Source organism: Mytilus edulis, chromosome 12 (assembly GCF_963676685.1).
Source record: "Mytilus edulis chromosome 12, xbMytEdul2.2, whole genome shotgun sequence".
NCBI classification, from domain to species: Eukaryota; Metazoa; Mollusca; class Bivalvia; order Mytilida; family Mytilidae; genus Mytilus; species Mytilus edulis.
Window position 1 is genome coordinate 21,097,321 of NC_092355.1, and position 16,720 is coordinate 21,114,040.

Genomic DNA, 16,720 nt, shown 5'->3' on the forward strand with positions numbered 1-16,720 from the left:
TATAGAGTTCATATGTATAGTGATATGAAAACAGATTAAAAATTGATTTCAAATATTTTCTTCCCTAGCAACCGTAACCATGGAAATGTGATCAAAATGAAGTTCAGAAAAATGCAAATTACATCTAATTTCATTTTATTTTTTCAAGAAACAGCAACAGTATACACACTTTTATTATATATTCCCTTTTAGTAGAAGCCCTATAGAATAAATCGAAACAAAAAAAAAGTTCGGAAATATTTCGCTGTTGTAGGTGGCAGCACCATCAAAATTGTCAATTTTTCAGGTTTTTTTTTTATTATTTATGATTTTTACGCCCCATGTTGATCAAATTTAGGTGAAATATTCACTTATGACATGCCAATTCCTATACATATGATATACCAGGGTTTAAAGGGTTAATTTTTTGCATTTTGAGTGGAACAATATACAAAGCTTGTTTGTGTATAATTGAGGGGGAGGGTCGCTTGAACTATTTCCAAGGGGAAAAATGTTATGATTTACATTAGTAATTAGCCAAAGTCCACAATGATTGTGTTGTTATCTTGCAAGCATCAACGGGGTCTGAATTGATATTAACGAAGGATTTGATTTCTTAGAACCAAATAGTTTTCTCAATATATTGATCAAAATATCACACAGCACTTAAGTGTAGAAATTTTAGCAAATGATTACTATGTTTTGTGTCTCCCACATTGATTTTTTTTTATTTAAGATGTGATAATGTAAACAGGTACTCCTGCAAAATATTTGTTCAGTGGTACAAGCAGTTAAATAAAAAAAATAAACAGGTGTCCCCATTTTCTTCCTCAATATGTAAATATGCAAGAGTCAATGGTCTTGCATACATAATTTTTTTCCCTTTAGAACAGAACGTTTAACATACATGACATATCTAGTGAAACCACCCTTATTTGCATATCGATAATATTGAACTTAAATTCAATGTTTACTAGAAGGAAGAAAGTCAATTGGAGATAATGGAAGTAAAGAATAAAAAAAAAGATAGATAATAAGTTGTTCAAATGTTTAATTTTCTAAAAACTAAATAATTATATGGTCATGATGGTACAAGCAAAATTATTTTAACATATATTCTATAATACTTAGTTTTCATTGATCAAATATGTATCTTAACCTTCTATTCAAAAGAGTGATTGCTAAGCATGCTTACTACTTTAATAATATGTGACAAATACTTTTATAAAAAAAATAATAAGGAAATCTTGATATTCTTTAAAGCCCATCTCATATTACTTGTAGAAAATTCATTTTCAGTCCCATCTGTTGATGTTGGTTTATTTTTGGTTGTAAATACCACTTCATTGCACAACCTGGCCCACTGGCGTCAGGTTGTTTCCGGTTGCAACTGTTAAAAATGCTTTCCTTTATATATATATATATAGCTATCAATAGATGGTTTTCAAGTCCATTTAAGGTAGCAAATATAATGACACATCCAACTTTTGAGCAAAAGAACAGCATTTGATCAGAACTTTCTGAGTGACGAGAGGATAATCTGGATGAGTCTTCACCATTTTCTGTTTTTATTTCTTGTCCTTCATGGAGATTAACTGCACCAACTGTTTTAGGTGTTTTGATTTTTCCAATTACATTAACAGGTAAATCAAATCCTGATATTAACACACATTATTCTGTTTCATTTTCCTGCCGTTTACCAAAACCCATTTGGTCTATGGATTTATTAGGAATAAATTTTACTTTGCCGATTTTGTAGGCTTTCCTCAGTAGTATACCATCTTCTTCAACTCACAACTCATTAAAATCATTTATTCCTTTTAACTTGTGTGTTATCAGTTTGTGTTATGAGGCGTCGTAAGCACATTCAGAGACTTGACATCCAGCAACACCTGTGAAAAGAAATAATAATGAGGGGAATTATAAACCAATTCAAAGGTCATGTTTTTAACTTCAACAAAATGTGTGTAAATTACTACATAGGTCAACATGATATTTTGAAGAAAAGAAAATAATTTTAAACTAGAGGCTCCATGGAGCCTGTGTTGCTCACATGATATATTTATTTACAATTGATGCATGGAATAATGCAACCTGAACCGTTATACTTTTGCTCTAGTTTCACAGATACATGTATGGACAAGTCAAAAACTGCATTTTTTCCCTATGTTGTATTTCTAGCCATGTCTGCCATGTTTTAGGCAGACAGGGTCACTGGACACATTTTTTAAAAACAAAACCCTAATGTTGTTTCAGGAAAGACTTTTGTAAAAGATTGCAAAAATCTACAAAAACTTGTAAAATTTGACTTTAAAGGGCAATAACTCCTTATGAAGTCAATTGACAATTTTGATCCTGTTCACTTATTTATAGAGCTTACTTTGCTGAACATTATTGCTGTTTGCAGTTTATCTCTATCTATAACATTATTCAAACTAGAGGCTCTAAAGAGACTGTGTCGCTCACCTTGGTCTATGTGAATATTAAACAAAGGAAGCAGATGGATTCATGACAAAATTGTGTTTTGGTGATATTGATGTGTTGGTACATCTTACTTTACTGAAAATTCTTGTTGCTTACAATTATCTCTATCTATAATGAACTTGACCCAGTAGTTTCAGTGGAAAATGTTAGTAAAAATTTAAAAAATTTATGAAATTTGTTAAAAGTTGACTATAAAAAACAATAACTCCTTAGGGGGTCAATTGACCATTACAGTCATGTTGACTTATTTGTAAATCTTACTTTGCTGAACACGATTAACAATAAACAATTTTACCCCCATGTCAGATTTGCTCTAAATGCTTTGGTTTTTGAGTTATAAGCCAAAAACTGCATTTTACCCCTATGATCTATTTTTAGCCATGGCGGCCATCTTGGTTGGTTAGCCGGGTCATTGGACACACTTTTTAAATTAATACCCCAATGATAATTGTGACCAAGTTTGGTTAAATTTGGCTAATTAGTTTTGAATGAATGAATGAATGAATGAATATTTTATTTGCGAAAGCATAAATAATATGCTATGGCAATACATAAACAAGTATATACAATGTGACAAAACAACAGATAGCAGAGAACAATACATAATATAATAAAGGTACAATAAAATTTTAGTGGAGAAGATATTTGTAAAAGTTAAAAGACAATGAAAACAGACGCCAAGTGATTAGAAAAGCCTTAGGGCCATGTGAGCTAGAAAAGTAAAATAAAAGTTGCAGTGCATGATGTGCTGTTTGCATTATCATTTCAAGGGTTCAGTTTAAAGTTTGATATTGAGACAGATAGTATTATAAGGAAATTATGCACTAAATTTCAAACTATTATGACTTTTTACTATGACCAAAACATTTACCCTGAAAAATAACTGTTTTAACGTTGATTAGTTTTTTTATGATATGGTCCTAATCTGGCATACAATTTGATTTGTACTAAATTTCTATTGATGTGACTTAAAACTTCAATCAAACTAACTTTGACCAAATTAAACAACCTTAGTGAGCACGATCACATACCCCACGTCCCCAAATTATCATTAAAGAAATAGGATAAGTGTAAGTAAAAAACAAGTGCAAGAAAAAAAATTGAATCATAATTTCCTGTTGATATGCACATCTGCATAGTATGTCCTTATTATCTACACATTTTCATGAAGTTCTGTTGTGTAGTTTCAGAGGAGTTGCAATGACACTTTTGCAGAAGTACATTTAAGCAAATAAGTTTAAAGGGGCATAACTCATAGAAAAAAAATCGAATCTTAATTTCCTGTTTATATGCACATCTACATAGTATGTCCTTATTATCTACCAAGTATCATAAAATTCTGTTGTGTGGGGGTATAATAAGGAAAAGACAGACAAACAGTCAAGCAGATAGATACACAGACCAGAAAAATTATGTTAAGATAATATCACACATGGGGCTTCAAACAACATGCCATGGATCATTTTAACCAATGCTTTAATTTTTTCTGTTTAATATGGGTGATGTAACATGTGCATTGGCGGATCCAGGGAGAGGGGTTTTAGGGGTTGGACCCCCCTTTTTTTGGCCAATCAATGCATTTGAATGGGGACATATAGTTGGACCCCCCCCTTTTTGTCCTGGGTTGGGAACCCCCCTTTTTAAAATGGCTGGGTCCGCCCCTGATGTGTATGCGAGCCTCAGCCTGTGACTCAAGTCTAACATTTTGACATTATCATGTCAGATTTATTTGTGAAATGAAATTTACTTCTGAGAATCAGACTGTCTCTGAAATTGTGTATAGAACCAGATTTGCTTATTTAACAGGGCACATTTAGTTTGCAGTGGGTTTGTGTTGTAATTATGTTTTCTGTTTGAACAATGTACGTTTTGTTAATTTACCTGTTCTAGAGTCAAGGGCAGTTTTCATATCAGCTGCTGTTACAATGTTTTTTTCAACTTGCAACCCAACTTTTCATCTTTTTGCGCATATTTGCCATCTTTGAATCACGATATGACTGCCTGCATGGGCCTCAGAGTAGCAATACCCCTGAATATTGATCCCTATGAAATATAAGATATTCATTACTCTGCAATTTAAATATACACAAAATAACTAAAAAGTATTGTGTATAAGTTTTATTACATTAGATTAAGGCAAACTACAGAAAGAGGAAGAAAAACTAAAAATTTAGCAATTTTACCAATTGTAAAGGGGCATTACTTTAGAACGGCTAAAGTGATGCCCCCAAAATTCAAACTTGATTGTGTTTAGTGGTAATAAGCATTGTATAAAAGTTTTCTAACATTTGAATAAGGCAAACTAAAGGTTATCTATAGTTCTTAATTTCTGTGTCATTTTGGTCTTTTGTGGCAAGTTATCTCATTGGCAATCATACCACATCTTCTTTTTTGTATAAATAGTTAGAGTACAGACATACAGTGATTGTTGTTTGTTTATGTGTTACATATTTGTTTTTCGTTCATTATTGGTTCATTTATCAGGCTGTTAGTTTTCTCTTTTGAATTGATTTACATCGCCATTTCGAGGCTTTTTATAGCTGACTGTGCGGTTTGGGCTTTGCTCATTGTTGAAGGCTGTACTGTGACCTATAGTTGTTACTTTATGTGTCATTTGGTCCCTTGTGGAGAATTGTCTTATTTGCAATCATACCACATCTTCTTTTTTATAAACAAGGATTAAACTTAAGCCCCTACGCTATGGTAGGGGGCATAAAATAAGTTTATGAGTAACATTTGTACATCTAGAATAATATCAAGGTTATAACAAAATGCACCCAAATTTCCTTTAGAAAAAGGGCAATAACCCGTAAAGTGTTGTCTGATTCAATAGAAAATTTCTTGTCAGATATATCTTTTGACATGGTGAACAATTTTACTACTTTAGTTTTCCCAAAACTGTAATTATATTATTTTATAGATATAAATTAAATGATATCTCTAGCTATATATATAGGTTGTTTTTTCCAAAGCAATGTCTCAAGAAACATTTTTGCTTTAATAAAAATAAAGATTATAGCTAATTTCCTAATGCATGAAGAGCAAGACTTGTTTACTTTGTTTGTATATTGTACAATAGTCATGATAGTAATTTAGGTAACATTCCAATTGCTTTTAACCATTATATTTACAGGTTGAAGTTTGCCTATATTTATTGTATGAAGATGTCAGTCTTAATTACAAAGCTTGGGTAAACGTTTCAAAATCAAAATTTTACTCTACAAGCATAAAGAAATTAGCTGTAAAATGAACATTAAACTACTGTCACTTAGGGAAAACATTAAAAACCAATGAAGGATAATAAACTTAATTCAAATAGTTTGGGGTGGGGGTAAAAATTGCTGCAAGTTTTATTTAATTGAAATGATTTTATATGTGGTCAATCAATTTTTCCAAAATTAAGTTAAGAGGAGAGTAAGGGGGTCAGTGAAAAAAAAAATATATATATATAAATAAATTAGTTTTTTTTATCCTACATTAATCTTATGATGTCGTCCCTAATTCTGATAGTGTTGTCTTCTGTTTTTACATTATATTTACTTAGCCCAATTTTTGTTGTAATATACATTGTATGTTACCTGTTCTTTCACTTATTTCTTGTAAGCATAACCAGGTATGTCCACAGTGGTACATGTAGCATGCTGTATTATCTGATAGAAGATCTGACTTCTTACCTTAAGGAAGTTGATATTTATAGTCATTATAAAATGCTCCAGAAGTGAAGCCACACAAAACCAATCCTGTTTCACAGATTCTAAAACATGGGTGAAAATTCTATGCTGAAAAAGAAATGCACAAGACATTTTTTATAGATGTTGATACTGATTTCATTCCAAATAAAAGACTACATGTACATTTATCTATATTTATTTCAAAAAAATCTATTCCATTAGAATCTTAAATCAAGGATTTTTTTGTTTTTTTATAGTCAGTGTGATACATGTACATGTAAGTACACAATGAAAAATTATATAAAGTTGCAATTGATCATGTTTTATATATATAAAAAAAATTGCTAAACAGTCATAAACTCAGAACAACCTTATACATGTTTTACAAATAAGCATATTTTGGCTTTCTCGTTTGAATGGTTTTACACTAGTAATTTTGGAGCCCTTTATAGCTTGTTGTTCGGTGTGAGCCAAGGCTCCGTGTTGAAGGCCTATAATGGTTTACTTTTTTAAATTGTTATTTGGATGGAGAGTTGTCTCATAGGCACTCACACCACATCTTCCTATATCTAAAGACTATATGTGGTATGATTGCAAATGAAGTAACTCGGGGTTCTCATTACAGACTTTTCAAATTTTCATGAGTCCAAAACTCACAGACTACTGAGAGTTACATGTATGAAATTTTCCACAAGAGAGCAAATCTTTTAACGGTTAATTATAGGTCAGGGATAAATAAATAAGCTTTATTTAGTCTCAGTCGGCAAGGTATTTAAACATAGGGATCTCAGAATCCAGGATTTTGTACCTAATTTAAAAAAAAAACGGGTGGGGGTTTACCCCAGACCCCCTTTGAATGTTGCACAGGCAGTGTGCCCTTCTTATAACCAAATTAATATAGTTTCCTCAAAAGATTTACTGCATAGTCAGCTGATGTAAATGGTTGCATAAATTATATACATTTTATATATTATAATACAAAAAATACATATAATGAATTCAATTGCAAAGGAAATCTTAAAAGGTTTCCTACGTAACCCATTGTGGAAATTTTTCCATACCTAGTTTTAACTAGTTTTTTTAGCCTTAGAGGACTCAGAACATACATGTATGGTACTACATGTACTTCGTGGATGGATGCAGTTTCTATAGTTTGAAGTTAGTTTCAGGTTTGTGTTCACTCACAATATTATTGTGGTCATGGTTTTTAAAGTTTTTTTAGCTGGATAATTAGTTGAATATCACCTGATCACTATTTATATTGTTCCTAATGTTTCATAGGAGCTACCATTTGATTTTTATTAGGGGCTAGGATGATATTTGAAAAAGGCAGAGCAGGAGTTTTGATTATAAAAAAATGGCAAAAATAAAGGCAGGATAACAATTTAAGTAGAACAAGAGGCTCTCAAGAGCCTGAATCGCTCACCTGAATTTTTTTGGTTTAATCTCTCATCAATGATTATTTTGGCTTTTCAATTTATTTAAATGTTCTTTGAATCGTCCTATTTTCTTCAAAAGCAAAAAAAAATCATTTTCTCCTATGTTCTATTTTAGCCATAGGAGCTATGTTTCTTGACATACAAGGAAATGAAATATAAAATTTATACTAGATACTCTGAAACTCTGAAACTCATTTAGCCTAAGTTTGGCTGAAATTGATACAGCAGTTTCATAAGAGAAGATTTTTTAAAGTAAGTCAACATGATGAACAAATTGTGAAAAAAAGTCTTTAAAGGGCAATAACTCCTAAAGAGGTCAATTGACAATTTTGGTCAAATTGACTTATTTGTAGATCTTACTTTGCTGATCATATTTGCTGTTTACAGTTTATCTTTATCTATAATAATATTCAAGATAATGACCAAAAACTGCAAAATTTCCTTAAAATTACCAATTAAGTGGCAGCAACCCAACAATTGGATGTTTGATTCATCTGAAAATTTCAGGGCTGATAGATATTGACCTAATGAACATTTTTACTCCTGTCACATTTGCTCTTAATGCTTTCGTTTTTGAGATATAAGCCAAAAACTGCATTTGACCCCTATGTTCTATTTTAAGTAACGGCGGCCATGTTTTTTGACGGATCAAAAATCAAAGCACACACTTTGTGCAGGATAATCTAAGGAACAACCATGCTAAGTTTTAACCAAATCCATTCAGTAGTTTCAGAGGAGAAGATTTTTTAAAGTTAGCAAATATGATGAACAAATTGTGAAAAATTGTCATTAAAGGACAATAACCCCTTAAGGGGTCAATTGACAATTTTGGTCATTTAACTTATTTGTAGATCTTACTTTGCTGATCTTTTTTGCTGTTTACAGTTTATCTTTATCTATAATAATATTCAAGATAATGACCAAAAACTGCAAAATTTCCTTAAAATTACCAATTAAGTGGCAGCAACCCAACAATGGTTTGTGTGATTCATCTGAAAATTACAGGGCTGATAGATCTTGACCTAATGAACATTTTTACCCCATGTCAGATTTGCTCTAAATGCTTTCGTTTTTGAGATATAAGCCAAAAACTGCATTTGACCCCTATGTTCTATTTTAAGTAACGGCGGCCATGTTTTTTGACGGATCAAAAATCGAAGCGCACATTTTGTGCAGGATATACTAAGGAACAATCATGTTAAGTTTCATTCAAATCCATTCAGTAGTTTCAGAGGAGAAGATGTTTGAAAATTTGTTAACGACGACGACGACGACGACGACGGACGCCAAGTGATGAGAAAAGCTCACATGGCCTTTTAGGCCAGGTGAGCTAAAAAGGGATAACCCAATTAATATTGGCAAGGCCTAATAGACATGTCGATGAAAGAGTGGGAAAAAATGCAAGACAGATTACAACTAAAAAAAAATTGCAGGGCATAATTTTTCATCCTACCCCTCCCCCCCCCCCCCCTTAAACAAGTAAATAGTAGATCCCTTAACAGCTTGATGGATGGGTGCGCTGCCTATTTAGCAATAAGACTCCAGTTAAGAAACCCTGTGACTGGTAGTTACTCCTGTGGAACTGGAAACCTAACAAAATATACCGGGCATAAGGACCTGCTGTAATGTGTATCATGGGTGTTATCACTTGTTCTATCTTTGTTGGTATTTATGGTATTACTTACTGTGCAAACAGAGTGTGGGGAAAGAGGCAGCATATTGATTTACCTGAAAATACCACATCTCAGTGCTATCAACTCTCCTTCAATGGCATTGTCCACGGCTGGTTCATGTAGTCTGGCAACCTTCACGCAGTCTGAGATATGTCAATGCCGCGGCGTTATGTCTTTATTACATTCAGCGAGCTTTCGTACACTTTTGTCCTGATTACATACAGGATTAAACCCCACATGAATGTGTTAAAACAGACTTATACTGCCCTTCATGTGCGGCGGGACCAACTCGTCTGCCATTTGTTATTGTTGTTGTGCAGACTACGCGCCTTTTTTTAAAAGAGGTAACCAAGCAAGGGAGATGAACAATACACCTTATCGCTATTTGTCCGCCATTGCTGGAAATCACACAGGTTCCCGTAAAATTTTGACGTCATAAAACAAAATGTCTGACGCCACAATGGAAAAGTGATTGTTGTTGACGTCAAAAGTTCAAGCGGACGGGTCAGCCGGGAATAGCGATAAGGTGTATACGGTGAATGACGTGTTTCGATGATTTTGCTTTAGTGAATAACATTTTTCAAATAAAAATTTCCAAACTTTTTATTCATTGAAAGAGAAGATATGTATCAAATGATTTCAAATATAAAAAAAATTGTGTGCTAGGCATCTGCTGTTTACAGAAAATCAATATCGAAGTTGACCTACTTTCAATGCATTACACTGTTGTATTATGCGGACGGCGAATGCATTCAATCTATTTTTTCTAGACAAATATGGAACACATCGATGTAATACTATGGTTTTGTCACTTTTATTAATGGATTACAAAGTTCCCAAAATTTCACCATATTCCGTGTATATGGACTTATCAGTTTTTATTTGATTTGCCTGATTCTTACAAGGACCTGTACTTAACATATCAAGTTTTATCTTATTTCTTTCCACATTTAAATGCTTTGTATTTATATACTTATAAACTTTCATAATTGTTTATTTTAATTTAAAAATGTGTACAATGGACATCTATGAAACGAAGGACTAAAGGTACCACTTTTTTATACAGTTAGAATTACTTTCAGTTTTGATGTTTTCTTTCATCTTTGCATTGGGTGTACTACACAAAATACTATACACACAGTGTTGTCTGAATTGAAAAGTTATTAATCCAACATTTATTAATTCAAAAGTTTTCAGCAGTTACTCGCTAAGTTCACCTAAAATGCTATTAGATTATCTTACTCTGGCCAATATTGTGTAAGTGAAGCTTGGTGATAATCTAAATTGAATGATTATTGGTCTTATAGGTGTTAAAAAACGTGTTTAAAGAATAAAGAAAATTTTATTTAATTTAGATATTTTTATTGTTGATTTAAAGATTTGTTTAAAAATCTTATATTTTTTTCCACAAACATTTCACAATTTTATGTTTACAATAATCTTATCAACTTTTATTCTATCATTCTATACAAAAGATTTATTATTATTCATTATGTAGCTGGTCTGCAACTTTTAAGGAACAGATGTTCAGTTCATCATATAATTATATTGGAGTCATGTAAATTGTATATGTATTTGTCATTATATGTATAGTCATAAGTCATCAGGCAGTTGGTCACGCTTGGACTCGTGGTATATTTTTTATAAACCACAAAAGAACCATCCTATAACCTTTACCTTAGTTGTTGAGACCATTACTTGCCATTTTATGATAGATTTCCAGATAACAGGACCAACATGTCTTGCCTGTAGTTTGACAAATACATTCCATAAAATAGAAATTTGTTTTTGTTTTTATTTTTATGCTCCTACCCTAGCGGAGAGTGCATTACGTTTTATCCTTGTCCGTCTGTACACAATGCCCATTACCACAAAACACAGACCAAGTTTGAATTTCAGCCGATTGCATGGAGTGTAAAGATAAGATATTTGGTTAGCTTGCTTTCTAGCTGAACCATGAAGTCATTATTAGGTATAAGGTATACTAACCTCCTTTCGTAGTAGCATAGTCCTACAGACAGATATATTGGATATCTTTCGGACTAGTCTACTCTTATAAAAGGAGGATAGTTTACCATTGATCCTAATTATGACTTAACGGTTCAGCAAGTAAGCAAGCAAGCTAACTTAATATATAGTACATTAACCTAGAGTCTCAATGCAATCGGCTGTAAGGTGGCGTCCCTTCTAAATTTCTAGAGTAATGACATTTATAAATTCAAATATTGCGGATTTTTTTTTGTGTCCATCCTGTAACTTAACTTTGTCTCAACCAAATTTTATGAATCTTCCTATTACCAGAAAAACACAGATCAATATAAAAAAAGATCTGGTACTATTGCCAATGAGACAACGCATCACAAGAGACCAAATTACACAGAAATTAACAACTATAGGTCACCGTACGGTCGTTAACAATGAACAAAGCTCATACCACATATTCAGCTATAATCGGCCCCGAAAGAACAAAAGTAAAACAATTCAAACGAGAAAACTAACGGCATAATTTATGTACAAAAAAGGCTACAGGCTACTGACTAAACTGGGACAAGTGTGTAACTGTACTACATAAAAACAGATTGTAAGAATCAAATGAAAAAATATTAACTCATCAGATGGATTCAATTTGAAATACATCTAACAAAAAACAGTGGACGTGACCGTCCAAAAGTTATGCTCTGTATAACATTTAATGCAAGAGGGGCATCATCTGTGTCCCATGGATACATCCCACTTATGTTTACTATAGTTTAAGCAAGGAGATAGTTGCGCCATTTGTCGAGAATAAAAGAGGGTGTTAGATTGGGTTTACAGAATAGAGAAAAATGAACAAAGAATTAAATATTAGAGACAATAACAATCAAAACCAAGAAGTAAACAAAGACTCATAAAACCAAAGGACATTGACATCAACAGTTATAAACAATAAATAAGAAACAACACGAACTCCACTAAAAACCGGGAGTGGAAACAGGTGCTCCGGAAAAGTAAGCATTTCCTGCACCGTATACGGCACCCGTCTAGAATTAAAGGATCTCAATCCACACCCTTATACAAGTAAGACGTGATTTGGAAGCTAAGTTGTATGGTAGGCAATTTGTTCATAGCAGTAAATGGTCACCCTGACTAAAACTGAACCGGCTTTTGTTCCGTTTTGAGTTCATGAATTGCGAACAGTTTTTGAATCCTATTTTTTTTTAAATAAAAGAGATATTGGAAATAATTTGACCATAAAACAAAGTAAAAATAGTAACAACAAATATCTAGAGGTCAACATCTTCAAATGGACCATTGTCAATACAAAAAGTAAAGTGTACACTAGAATTAATGATATTTCAAACTGAATTTGGTGGAAATACTTCGCACATAATGTATAGAAGCCCTATTTTGATTATTCTTGGTAATTTTACATTAATTGGCTAATATTATTGCGTACTCTGAATTATACACGCTATGCAATTGAAGCATTTTAAGTTTACAATCTGATTTTAGAAGATAGCAACAGATCTTAGGATTTTCAAAAAGGGTTCCTTCTAAAATCATGAAAATAAACATTGGATGGAGAGTTGTCTTATTGGCACTCATTACACATCTTCGTTTATCTTTGAAAATAAAATTATACTTAACAACATCCGACCTAAAGGCATACTTGGTCATCTTGCTGAAAAGTTAAAAACAATACCGCAGCAATTTTATTTTTAATTCAAACTGGTTACCCCAAAACACATTTTTGAGACTCACGTTTATATTTTAATACAAACAAATATTCTAAGTACCGTCTTTTCTCGGTAGTTTTTAAATCTGACGCTCATTTCAGTTTTGATTTTGGCGAACCACTGCTTGTTTAAATGTGATTAATAGACATAAGTTATTTGATATTGCACAAATCCGATGTCAAACAACCATTTAATCTCAGTCGAATTCATCTGTCGTTTTGAAGCTTGTTCCCTCGGGTCTGACTCGATTGCCTTTTGTCATCAGCATGAAAGTCCGCGAAACACTTTTTGATGCGTTGTAAGGAAACGGAGATTCCTGAAAAATATATGATTATTTCAATAAGTATGTACTATTCGATTTGAGGCATAGTGAAAGTGAATTTATAACATATATGCTGTCAAAACTGCTGCTTTCTAATGTTCGTCTACCTGAAAATCTGGTAATGAGGGTGTACATATAACGGATAAAGTTGGATAAGACCCTTGGTTTAAACTCAACAAATTGTATTGATTGACCTTTATTTGCCTTACAACCAGTGGCAAATATTTGAGACATAGTCAGGACGGAAATTTATATTAATACGACAGGAAGGTTGGTTGATGATTGCCTAAAGTACAGGTAAATTTTTCATGCATGTACAGGGTGATGATTGCGCAATGACGGTCCACAACAAAGGATAAAAATTATGATAAAATGATTAAAAATGGAGCGGCAGAGATGCAAAAGATACGATATGGAAAGTTAAACTTGTTAGTTTTAACAAAATAAAAATGGAATGAAAAGGAATTAAAGACCAAAAAGTCCACACACCTCAGAATAGAAGACCAACAATGACCAAAGATAATGCCGTTCGAACCACAGGAAAACCGGAGTGATTTCATGTGCTCCGGAAGGGAGGAAGATGTGCTCCACATGTTGCACCAGTTCGGTTGTATTGCTCGTGTAAGTTCAGTCAATTGGGAGGTTATAAAATTTTGCTGTGAATAGGGCGACAAAACACAAAAGGACTATTCAAATAGTTGTTGCTCATTTGTTCCTCAACGGAAAGAAAGTATTCTACCATCCTTATCCATAACTGTGAAAGCTTTTAAGTTATTAACCAACAACAATCAATGATGGCTCCAACCTCTACAACACCTGCGACAGTGTAGTAACAGCACAACATAGGGACACAATGCAAACATTAGTTGGATTGGGATCATTAGATTACACGATTAAAGAAAACACACACTCACTGAAAGCTAATATATAAAACAAATTACAACCGATACATAAATCATGATCTCTCACATTGTTATATAATATTTCTGATGTAAAACGTCAATACAATACCGTTTAATTATACTTTCACATTTTTCAATTTTACAATTGTCTTAACCACATTTGAGGACAAGAGGACGGGATATCCTCTTCTCCAAATATGTAACATCATAGAATTAGACTTATCAACAAACTGAACTCATACAGGCTATTTTTTAACAAATTACGTTAGCAACGTCATTACCTTCCCTGTAACTGTATCGTATGCCCTTAATCATCCGCAGCAACAGAGTTCATCCCAATGTTTTGGTGGGGTTCGGGTTGCTCAGTCTATGGTTTTCCATGTTGGGTTTTATCTTTGGTCCTTTTTTGTTTTTATTTTTTACCTTGGTGTTGTCTTCGTCTTTGAGTTTGAATACCCCTTTGGTACTGTATCATCTGCATGTATTGTGATGTTCTGGCGGACGCAGTTGTTTACTTATGCGGCATTTAACCATTATACATGCATAATCTGACAACCAAAATTGTATAACCGACGTTATCCAACCCGACCAAAAATGTTATTTGAAAGCTCAATCTAGTAAACAAGATGAAAATTTATACTTATGTCCATTTAGTTCATCGAAACCGGAACCCTGTTGCGTAATTAAGTTACTGCAATACACTTACCGCTCTTTCGACATGTTTTGGTTTCCGGTCTACTTTTGGTTCTGACTTAGGTTTGGGCTCTTTTGGTTCCTGTTTTCTCTTTTCTTTATCTTTATCATTGGGAAATCCATAATCATAAAACGTATCGTATTTGTGGCCCTGGTAATCCTCAATCTTCCGTTTAGTAATGTCGTCTGTCGTCCGTGTAGGGGAATACCCTGTCTTTTGCTTGAAAGGGTCTGTAGGCTCACTAAGTGTATTAGTTTTCTTCTTTTCGAACGGATCGATGGTTGAACTTGGGTTATAAGTTTGTACTTCATAGAGACCATTCTTACTACTGATGTTAACTTTTGATGGAACATAGGTTTTACCAGCTGAAAATATTTATAATACATTAGCAAAAAATTTAATTTTGGTTGTAACACGTCTTCTGATTGGCTATTTTTTTTCTATCAACTAATATACATAATTATGTCACGTTAGTGTGACGTTTCAAGTTTTTTTTTTTAAGGTTTATTCCTTGAAATGAAATATGAAATAAGTTTATATACGAAAATACACACACTAAAATGTGTGATACCTTAAAATTTATAGTAAGTATATGCAAAGATGATGTTGTATGATTGACAATGAGACAACTCTTCACAGGATACAAACAGAAATATCTAACAAAACACAGGGTGGACTTGGTCGGGTACATGTATATCCCAAAAACGAATTACTGATCTGAGAGTACTCGCAGTTTCTGACTAGAAAGGTTTGGTTGAGAATTAAACTTTATGACAAAAGAGATAGTTAATTAGTTTAATCCATCAAGAATGACTTTGAAATAGAAAAGTCGTCACTTTGGGCTTCTTCCGATCGGCATTCAAACCCTTGCCTTGTTTATTTGCCTTTCGGGATGTACAAGTACGTAGCCCCGTCCAATCTGAATGGCACCTGTTAATCCGATGCCTCATGTAAAGAATATGTATTTTACCAAACTTGGCCGCTATTCTTATTGAGTATATTGTTTTAGGAATGTGTCCTATGCAATTGCTTACTAGTAAATATACATGTAAGTATTCAAAGCACTTCACAAAGGGAGGAATGCGTTATAACATTGTTGATGAAGTATTTGCCACTGGACGTTACCCAAAACAACATTCATTTTATCAATAAAATATTTACACTTACAAGTTATACTTTTTTCAGTCTTGAAGTCCATTTTATAATGAAATCCTGAACGAGTTCAGTAACACGACAGTACAGTTCTTAGTTTTCTTTTACTATTACTGTACAATAAAAATATACTCTACTGAAAATCACCAAACACTTGTATTGCAATAGTCTACTTTCGTTCGTGCCTTCGACTGAATTTTTTACAACTATATATATAACACTGCGAATTGCCAAAAATGTTGATTACGCAATATCAACAAATCTATCCGTTTATCCAATCTGATTTTAATTCACCGTAAGACAACTTTATCAACTACAATTCTTATTCCTTAAACTATATTTTCTTTAAGATATATATTATTTGCTATAAATCACCACGTTTTGAATTATAATTTGTCAGACCACAATCCACTTAGAATATCTACCTTTTTATCAGTTTCCAGTAATATACATAAAAAATTACGATGTGGTATGATTGCCAATGAGACAACTCTCCACAAGAGTTACAGTTTGTCTCAACTTCTCCTTACAATAAAACCGATATATCCTGTCACGATTTTTATCAGGTAAAAAACTTGTCTTAAAAAACCAAACGTCATCCGATCCTTGTTTCTATATAAACAGTAAAACACAAGTTATATATATATAAGGTAATATATCGTTAAACACTAGTAAATTTACTTAGGTT

At 32.8% G+C, this 16,720-nt stretch overlaps 1 protein-coding gene and 1 long non-coding RNA gene across 2 annotated transcripts; both read right to left on the reverse strand.

Moving 5' to 3' along the window:
- Positions 1-1,013: 1,013 nt before the first annotated feature.
- On the reverse strand, positions 1,014-10,164 carry LOC139498005 (uncharacterized). Its single transcript, XR_011657785.1, has 5 exons — positions 9,781-10,164; positions 9,302-9,620; positions 6,042-6,242; positions 4,345-4,506; positions 1,014-1,871 (listed from the first exon to the last, which is right to left on the reverse strand). It is a non-coding gene; the product is annotated as an uncharacterized lncRNA (long non-coding RNA).
- Positions 10,165-12,930: 2,766 nt separating this feature from the next.
- On the reverse strand, positions 12,931-16,600 carry LOC139498001 (uncharacterized). The gene is made up of 3 exons (XM_071286290.1): positions 16,048-16,600; positions 14,893-15,245; positions 12,931-13,278 (listed from the first exon to the last, which is right to left on the reverse strand). Exons 1-3 carry the CDS (start codon positions 16,076-16,078, stop codon positions 13,159-13,161), a joined length of 504 nt encoding a protein of 167 aa, XP_071142391.1. The 5' UTR covers positions 16,079-16,600; the 3' UTR covers positions 12,931-13,158.
- Positions 16,601-16,720: the final 120 nt, after the last annotated feature.

Coding starts and splice junctions, on each gene's coding strand:
- LOC139498001 (XM_071286290.1), bottom strand. CDS start 16,078: ATGGACTTCAAGACTGAAAAAAGTATAACTT. Junction 15,246..16,047: donor GACTGAAAAAAGTATAACTT/GTAAGTGTAAAT, acceptor AAATATTTTCAG/CTGGTAAAACCTATGTTCCA. Junction 13,279..14,892: donor CAAAACATGTCGAAAGAGCG/GTAAGTGTATTG, acceptor TATATTTTTCAG/GAATCTCCGTTTCCTTACAA.